At 45.8% G+C, this 9141-nt stretch overlaps 2 protein-coding genes across 2 annotated transcripts in view; one reads left to right on the top strand and one right to left on the bottom strand.

Annotated features, from left to right (window-relative positions):
* Positions 1-7348, bottom strand: part of PSMC6 (proteasome 26S subunit, ATPase 6) — a 12736-nt gene extending 5388 nt beyond the window's left edge. Inside the window, exons 1-8 of the mRNA XM_026056138.1 lie at positions 7183-7348; positions 6558-6637; positions 6177-6216; positions 5927-5979; positions 2137-2204; positions 1548-1662; positions 545-632; positions 54-115 (exon numbers count right to left, since the gene is read on the bottom strand). Of these exons, the coding sequence (XP_025911923.1) occupies positions 54-115; positions 545-632; positions 1548-1662; positions 2137-2204; positions 5927-5979; positions 6177-6216; positions 6558-6637; positions 7183-7309 (633 nt within the window). The 5' untranslated portion in view covers positions 7310-7348. The remainder of the gene's footprint in view (positions 1-53; positions 116-544; positions 633-1547; positions 1663-2136; positions 2205-5926; positions 5980-6176; positions 6217-6557; positions 6638-7182) is intronic.
* Positions 7349-8057: 709 nt separating this feature from the next.
* Positions 8058-9141, top strand: part of ERO1A (endoplasmic reticulum oxidoreductase 1 alpha) — a 23168-nt gene continuing 22084 nt past the window's right edge. Inside the window, exon 1 of the mRNA XM_026056208.1 lies at positions 8058-8472. Within this exon, the coding sequence (XP_025911993.1) occupies positions 8434-8472 (39 nt within the window). The 5' untranslated portion in view covers positions 8058-8433. The remainder of the gene's footprint in view (positions 8473-9141) is intronic.

The raw sequence follows: 9141 nt of genomic DNA, 5'->3' as shown, positions 1-9141 counted from the left end.
AAAAAAAAAAAAAAAAAAAAAAAAAAAAAGAGTAAAAAGTACAGTTACATTACCTTTAGGAAGTTGCAGTCAAGCTGGCTAGCAACAGCTCTGGCCAACAGTGTCTTCCCTGTACCTGGACACACAAGAGACTGAAGCTGTTTAAACTAGTAACCCAAACATCACAAGCTTACAAGTTTGATTTTTGTTTTTAACGCAAGGCTATTACAACAGTTTGAGAGGGACAGGTAAGCATTCATTGCCCTTTCACGACAATTTCACTTCAGAGTTGTCTGAAAGGTGTCTCCAAGGGGCTGAGGTCGGGGAGGAGTTTGCATCATCCGTTTTAGGTTCCTTTTATACCAAGGTTCCCTCTGAAATCCACTGGGAGAGACACATCGCTTAGTTGCTCAGACTCCCCTCTGACATCTTCTCCCGACTCGGGAGACAGCGCCTTGTTAAGCGCCTGAGGTCAGCAGGTCTGAATATTGCCCTTGAGCCTTACTTCCCCTCAGCGAGCAGAAATCACAGCTGACGTAAGAGATATCCATAACGCGTCACTCACCAGGGGGGCCATACAGCAAGCAGCCTTTTGGAGGTATAATTCCTACACGCTGGAATAATTCTGGGTTTGTAAGTGGCAATTCTATTACCTGAAAAGAGAGGGGTAAATATAGTTTCATTTTTAAACTAGATTAGCGGTTCTAGGAAGTTCATGGCACACCTGCAGGTCTATTTCCCAGGCACATTTATTCTTATCCATCTGCACAGCAAATTTAGGAAGACAAAGAGTTAAGTAAGAAAACGCTGTCAGATTGAGCTAATGGATCAATGCACAATCCTGCCCTTGTTCTTCAGGCTTCAACTCTGCTATGGCTTGTTTCTTCTGACGCTTGCTACTTAAAACTATGTTTTTCCACTAGCCATAATATAGCTACCCAGAACTAGCAGGTTTTGTGCAAAATTTAAGTTTGGTTTGCTGGTTGTCATTCCTAATTACRCTCTCCCACTTTACTTTACAGCACTCCTTTAGTTTAAAGGGTTCTGCACCCTTCAAACCCTTTTCTTTGGAGGAGTTCTTCATTTTAATCTGAATCCYAGCTTCAGTAACAGCAGACATAAGCTGTAACCAGGCTGAGAAATGGGCTTTGGCATTTAGAATAATTCTTCTCTGCTACTGTAAGGTGTGTGCACAGCACACGAACAATCTGAGTTATCATCAGTTGGCTCACAGCAGTATGAGCTAATCYTCAAACACCCGCATTCCTGGGCAGGCTTGCGCAGCCTGCCGCACYGATGCCCAAACTAACAGGATTACTTTAGTAGGAGTGCACCAGCATCCTGCAATCGCACTGCTGCTTGCCACAAAGACAAATAAAAAGCTGAAAAACATCTAAACGCTCTTCAGAAGTTATCTTCTAGTATAGGAAAATGTGGTCTAACTTAATAAAATATGCCAAGCACTAATCTGGCAGTATCCTTTAACAGCCTGCCTCACGATAGTTGGGGACAGATATCAATAAAACAATTATTTATGCACTGAAAATCCTCACTCAGATATTTAATACCTCTCTCAGCTCTCTGATTTGTTCTGACAACCCTCCAATCTCAGAATATGAGACATCCCCTGGATCTTCATGAGACATATTGTAAACCAGTGGATCCACTTCCCTTGGCAAATATCTGGAATATGAAAATAAAAGCAGACGTTTTTCATTGCGCAGACACATTTATACAGTTATTGCAATAAATCTTAGTGCAAGGATGAAAGCGATTTCTCCTCCTCCCACTTTGAAAATGAGACAAACTGTTCAAAAAACAGAACAAACCCCAAAACCTCACAACCTTTTTAAAAGCTTTAGAAAAAAAATGAAAACATGTGGAGGAGAAACAAAAGCTTAAAAAGCTGCTAAAAATATGCTGGGTTTTAACTGATAATTATTATTAGAAAACAGCCCATTTCTTCTTTTTAAATCAGATAAATCAAGTTCATAAGGCTTCCTTCGAAATACTTGCCCTCACTTAGGCACTGCTTTGGAGAAAGTATTTATAAAATATTACAGAACTGATTATTCGAACATTTCTGTAACCTGTTCAGATCAGTATTTTTTCTCTTTATATGATGGGCAGAACAACAGCCACGGAGCAGAAACTTACCTCATAATAGTCAGAGTGGTCATATCCAGAGCGACTCTCGTCCCAGGCTTCAGCTTACTTTTGTCAAGCTAGTCACAAAGATATTTCTGTTAGAAGTAGACTCAAAAGCAATGTTTGGTTTTAGCCCAGGTGCGTACTGCAGCGCGTGCTCAATCACACGACAGAAGAAACAAGGCTGCCACGTTACATTCCAGGCAGCTAGGCTAGTAAACACTGTATGTCCCTCACCACCATTTTTGGGAATGCTTTAACTGGGAAAAATGCTGGCCCGTGATTTTATGGGAAGGTGATCTTTGGAAGAAATGATCCAGGAGCTGGCCTAGACCAGCGAGCCTTTAGGCTGTCACAGCTGAATGCCAGCTAAGCTAAACAGATCACAGGAAGAATTGTTTATGCAGAAAAAGATCTCAAATAGCAGGTCATTAACCTACCTCTGCTACTTTTGAAAGTAAGTACTATTTCCTAGACATCAATTCCTACGTTTCTAATATAATTCTTTACTGCTGCCAGTCTGATCGGATTAGCGAGAGATCTGTCCCCTCCTCTGCTCCATGCAGGAGAGAACCAGCTGATTCAGAGCAAGATATAAGCAACCTTCCTGTAAGGACATACGGAACAGCCTGTCCACGTGAGTCTGAACTTGCTGCCCTTCTACTCAATGGCCTTCTCATTTCTGGACTATCAGAAAGGGTGGATAGAAGTCCACAACCCATTTTCTCAAGCCTTTCATCATTTGTACATTTTCACATATCCAGTTATATCCCATCTTCAAAGTCAACTGTTCCACTTGTAATGTTATTCTTTTGATATCAGCGATTATTCTTTACCTTAGCTGCCCTATTCATTTGCCTCAACAGTTTTTGTCTGACTGCTCACCTTTTATAAGATTTTTAAACAAGGCTTCACAGTAGCAGTCCTACTCCAGARCTCTGCGGTACCCTCTGCTAATATCTGCTGGGATTAAAACTACTAATTCCTATCTCTTATCTTGTTTTTAAGAAACCTGGTCTAGAAGACTCTCACCTCTCATATCACACAGGCTTGAACAACAATCATAGAAATCACCTTGTCACTGTAATTTTTTTTAAAAGGTACTTAATCCACATTTAGGGATTATAAAAGCTATTTATTCTGAGCTTTACTGACCCCAAGCAGTTACACGGCATCTGAACAAGGAGGATTTCTACAGCTGTCTGCAAGCTCTGCCTGAAGCTTATCATCTCCCTCAGTGGGAGATTTATTAAGGTCTCTTGCCCCTGAGGATTCTTTAGTCTCTAGCAGTATTTAGGATCAAGCTGTCACTCCTCCCTCCCTGGAGTCACTGATAGGACCTCTTTCCAGCTGCCTATCTTAAGAAACCTGTAGGAGCTTGAAATTCTACCCAATTCAACATTGCCCAAAAGTTTTAAGTTATTTTGCAGTGAGAAGATGACAAAGACAAACCAATTGAGCTTTAATTACTTAGGAAATACACTTTGGATAGGGAAGTAATTTTGTTTTAATTTAAACACTAAGTCTCCCCTTCCTCAGCAGACTCACATAGCATAAGGGACTTTACTCAATAGCTAGCTCTGTCAGGCTGCCAAAGACATTACGTGAAATTCTTTGCCTTGATATTTTAYCTTTTTGAAAAGCAATCACGGGTGTGTTTTTGAATCTCTAGTATTAAATCGAGGATCTTTTAAGATCAAAGTGTTTTTATTCAAGAATAAACTCAAAAGTATATGCTACAGGCTCAGACTCATTCAAGCATGAGCACTGATCTCTGTTCCAACACAGAACCTCAGGACTACCTCATCAGGCCTATCACATGCCCCAAAAAAGGAGTTAAGTATCCTTATGTCCTCCGAAAAATATTTTGTTTTGCTGAAAGAAAACAGTGAGTTTGAATCATAAGATACTGAAAGGGATGAAGCTTAAAATTATGCCTTTAAAGAGTATTTCAATACTAGCAGTTCTTGCAGGTGAGGAATGCTTCATACAAGCTCAGCTGCATCACATCAGTATGCTCAAGAGAAGTCCAGGATATATGGATATACATATACTACAAACTAACACACTGACACCCACATTTCACAAACAGTTGGTTTCTAAAAGGAGGAGAAAAAGCCCGTCTTTCCTGCAAAATATACGATCCACTGACAGAGCCAACACTGTGGGAAAACACCGCACGTGTGCCCCAATGTCAAGTTTTGCTAATCGTGGGCCTTCACCAGAAATTCTTCTGACAGTCAGAACTTTTTTTTTTTTAAATACTTCCAAGTATAACAGGCTCCACCTCTGCCACTTCCTTGTTGCCTCTCAACTCCTCCTACAGTCACCACAGCTCCATTAAGGATGAATCATCTAAATATACTTGGTTAACTTCTGTATGTTGTTCTGCTACACTGTTTTTCAGTTCAATCTCCAAATATAAAGCTAAAACTAATTCAGAAAATTTGAGTATCGCAAAATATTCACATATTAGTCTTGAAAAAACATTTTCTTTCTTTACATAGAATCGGTAGGCGCTCAAGAGCTGTTTCTCTTCAGAAAGACAAAGAAAAGGCACCTCCAACACCAGCACRATATCTCAACACATCTCTTACTGAGCAAAGTTTCCCTTTTTTCAGAATTTCCATAATATGGGAGAATATGCTACAATCATGTTAGACACGCAATTGCAGTTACCTCTTCCTACAGTAAATGAATCAGTTCAAGATGGATTAAGAAGTCACTGCTGTTAAAAACACTTTAACTTACTTGTACATTACAGCAAATAAATAAATAAAATATTGCTGCCTTCTCAGAGACCTGACACATGATCCCTTCCTGCTGTTGCTACTCTCTATTCAGAGGATACCTCATGCTTCATACACATTCTTCTTCACTTCCATTCCTCAAAGTCGGGGATGAGCGTATTAAAACCTAGAGATTAATTTTTACTCCCCCAGGGGCTCTGCAGCTGCAGAAAACTTCTGTTAGATATTGTGGTTCCTACTTAACAGACAGTTTTGGTAAGAAGTAGCTGATCTAAGTTGTTGTAATTACTATAAATGGGTCTCATTAAATGGTCAATTAACCAACAAGCCGTTCTTAAAGCATGTTTGCAATATAATCACTTGTACTTTTTTTTTTTTTTAAATAAAAAACAAAGACTACCTCTAAGCTGGTTCTTGCTGACTATACCAGAAAATGGATTATTTTGTAAGCAAAGTTCTACGAAGTGTCTAATTCCTACAGAATTTGATATAGGTAAAAAAGATGTTGTCTTGTGGACTAGAAGCATCAAGTTTTTCTAAGATCATTAAAGACAAAAAAGAAACCTCATAAAGCTTTTTAGAACAGCGGCCTTGCCTATCACAATTATTCATTCAACTGGAGAACAAAAGCATTAGAAAAATACACAGTTACATAAAGACAGATAGTTATATAATGTTAGACGTAAAGCACTGCACTACAGCAATAATGTTCAATGAAGAGAAAGTCACAGAACAGCAGGGGAGACCTCAGACAGTTTGAAGTCATGATAAACGATTTTCAAACAGTTTAAAATCAGACAGAAAGAGCGAGCTTCAACTTGATGAGACGGATAAACACATACAACGTTTTGGACTGTTTTATCTTTACTAAGAAGTTATGCCACTACCAGATAGGAAGGGAAAGGAGAAACAGGTACCAGCAGAATATAGACAAATATAGCATAAAGAAGAAGAGACTTAATCCCACTAGGAACACAGTTGATCAAATAGCAATGTTAATTCTCAAGACTAGAAGAAACTCTTTATGAGTATTCACATAAATCAGCTACCTGACGACGACAGCCAACCACATATCTTGGTCCATTCGTAGCCTTCACAATGACTGGAGAGATAAGATTAAATATATATATAGTCACTGCTTTGAATTACGCTTCTGAACTATAAAGTATACAATATTTTTCTGCCAATATACAGATCACTGACATTTTAATTCCTCTTTCCTCCAAATCTTTAGCCAAGTTTTAACTGCAAAAACTTATTTTCAAGATTTCAAAGAATGTAACTGTCCAATGTACTTACATTTCTCTTCTGTTAGCTGTTTAAGAACCTCACCAACAATCTGCAAAAGCATAAATTAGCACACAGGTAAGTTACAGTTCCAAAAGAATATTTAACCTGCACCACAATCTCAATGCTGGCAGTTATCTTCCATATCCTTTCTCCTGCTTCACGTTGTCTACCTGGACTTTCATTTCTTCAACACGTTTCTGTTAACCAGGACAACCAGAGGAAACCTCTCCATGTATGTCTGTGCCTGACAGTAAGACACCTGTTTCTGTTAGCTACATTGGTCCCACTTATTCTTTCCGTTATCATAAATGGGCTTAAGAGCCGCTGCTTCTACGCGAGTTCACTGTCTCCACCACCACACATAGCTACAGCCTTGTTTCTCTTACGTACCTGCCCGACGCTCTGCAAGGCCTTGAGATCATTCTCCGATTTTTCATACTGCTTGGTGAGCTCTTTCAGCTGTTCCCTCACTAGAAAAGTAAAAGAGACACAGGATTTTGCTAACTTTCAGTCCCGCAGGAGCCCAGGAGCAGTCCCTTTGGCAGCAGCAGCAGCAAAGCAGCGGGCAGAGCCAGGCTGCGGGCCACCCGCGCACCCAGGCAGCCCCCCTCCTGCAAGCGGAGCAGAGCCCCTGCTCGAGGGCTCCCGCGCACCCTGGGCACAGGGGGATCCCTCACGACTGAAAAGACTCCGCGGAAGAGGGCTAAAAAAATCCCGTTGGGAATTTAAGACGCCCCGATTCAAAGGCGGGTGCTGTTTCTAGGGGACGGCGAAGCGGCGCCGGGAAGACAGAGCGAGGCAGGGCGGTGACAAAGGGCCGAGGAAAGGCGCAGCGGGGGCGCCCGCAAGGCGCTGACGCGAGGCCGCGGAGAAGCCCCCGCGGGAGGGCGAGGCCTGGGCGCGGGCCGCCGGCGCTGCCCCGGGCCAGGCCCCATGACGAAGCGCGGGCGGCGGCGCGGGGCCCCGCGGCGGCGGCGGGAGGCGGCAAGGCGGCGGCCCCCGCGGCGGCGCTCACACTCCTTGAGGCGGCCGTCGATCTCCTTGTGCTCGAGGAGCTTCTTGCGGTAGTCCTGCAGCGCCTTGTCTCTCGGGTCCGCCATGATGAGCAGCCGCCGCTCATAGGGAATGCCGGGAAGGGCCATGGCCGCCGGGGGCAGGGCCGCGCGCCCGCCCCGCCCCGCGCGCGCGCCCGCGCCCCTCCTCCCTCCCTCCCCCCWCGTCGCGGCCTCCGCGCGCCGCAGCGACCCCTGCTGCCGCGGAGGAGAAGCGGCGCCGGGCCTCTGCGCATGCGCACGAGGGGGAAACAGCCGGCGTTGCGCATGCGCACGGGGGGGCAGCCAGCGCCGCGCATGCGCAGAGAGGCGCGCAGCCATCTTCTCACAGGCCGCGCTCGCTGCTGCGTGTGGTGCTGAGGGGCCGCTCTGCGGGCAGGCAGCTCCCACAAACCCCCCCTCACAAACCCCCCTCTCAAAACCCCCACGGGACGGGACCCCGGCGGGGCGCTGCGGAAAGCGGCCGAGGCGGGGAAGCCGCCCGAGCGTGAGGCCGCGGCGGCGGCAGAGGGGAGCCACAGGGCCCGGTGCTGCGGCCGTTCCCGCCCTGCGCACTGTGTGCGTAGCGCCAGGCCGGGCATCGCTCGTACTCAACGCCCCCAGCAGCGCCCTGCTGCCTGCCCTGAGTCTCACCCGGGCCTAAATCTAGGACGCCCCCAGACAGCTGATCTCTGCAGTCATCACTCTAGTATTTCCTATGAAGGGCTGTTTCCTCCAACCTCCTTGGCTATTTGGGATCTCTGATGTGGTCAGAGGAAAAGTTGTGGCTGTATTGTCTACAATTAGACTGTGAGTTCACTTAATTGAATCGGCARTGTTTTCTTTTTAACACTGACCAGCGTGAGTTTGCAGGTTAAGGCCGTGCTGAGTTGCTTACAGGAATATTGCACCATACAGGTAACTGTATGCAACTAGGGCTAGTGAAGACAGAGCATCCAAAAATGTTTCTTGCACGGCCACAATACAGATAAAAAACACCATGCTTTTCTGAGGAAACTGGATAACTCATTGGAAAAAATGGAAACTGCCGTTGGACATAGGTGCAGGAATACTTTTTCTTCTGTCTCCATGTTAAACACCCTCAACTGTGCTCTCTTTTGAGAACTGCTCCAGGGTCTGTCCAGGCAGGGAAGGGCTGGGAGGAAAGGATGCACCGTTACCAGTATCTCCCCTGGTCCCAGAGCAGGCCGAGCTGCCACCTTGCTTGATGCCCCATGGAGAACACACTCTGGGCACTGAAAGAAAAGATCCAGGTCTGGCTTAATCTTTCCTCTTGGGATGGAGAAATATGTGTAAATCAAGAGGGYGCTGCTTTGTGCGGTGATGATAAGGGGCAGAACTTGATGGAGAAGAACCCTCGTGTGCACAGCAGGTGGCTTTTTACAGCACAGGGTCTTAAATGCTAGGAGCTGAACTTCTATTTCTCAAAGCAGCCAGGAGACAGTTGCAGGACCTAAAATGCAGGAACTGAGGCCCTGAAGTTGTCCGCGTAGTCTGAGCATGGGATGAGGAGCGACACGCTCCGAGTTTTGTGGCAACAGATTGCTTTTGTCATCTTGGCCCGGCACAACAGGTCACCGTACGCACCTAAAGGTAGGCATGGATCCAAAAGCAGGCACCTAGGTCCGACCCCGCAGCCCGAGAGGACGCCTAACTCGTTGGCGGCGCTGTTAGGCACCTCAGCGGGCGCTGCGGATCGAGGACCTTATGGATCTGGGCTACGGGCCCCGATCGTGCGGTGGGTTTCGCAAAGGGAGTCGATCCCCTTTGCGGGTGCGAGCGCGGCRCTTGGTTCGAACACGCCGTCACCTACGGTTCCTTCCCTGCCCGGGCGGCGGAGGGGCGATGCCACGTTGCCCTGCCGGTGGGCGAGTCCGTTCCCGGTAGAAACGAGTCACGCTGCGCCAGGGAGCGGCGAGAGG

This window comes from Apteryx rowi, unplaced genomic scaffold (genome assembly GCF_003343035.1).
Source record: "Apteryx rowi isolate R43461 unplaced genomic scaffold, aptRow1 scaffold_13, whole genome shotgun sequence".
Classification (NCBI taxonomy): domain Eukaryota; kingdom Metazoa; phylum Chordata; class Aves; order Apterygiformes; family Apterygidae; genus Apteryx; species Apteryx rowi.
The sequence above is the reverse complement of the archived record's forward strand: the minus strand, read 5'-3'. Positions and strand labels throughout refer to the sequence as shown.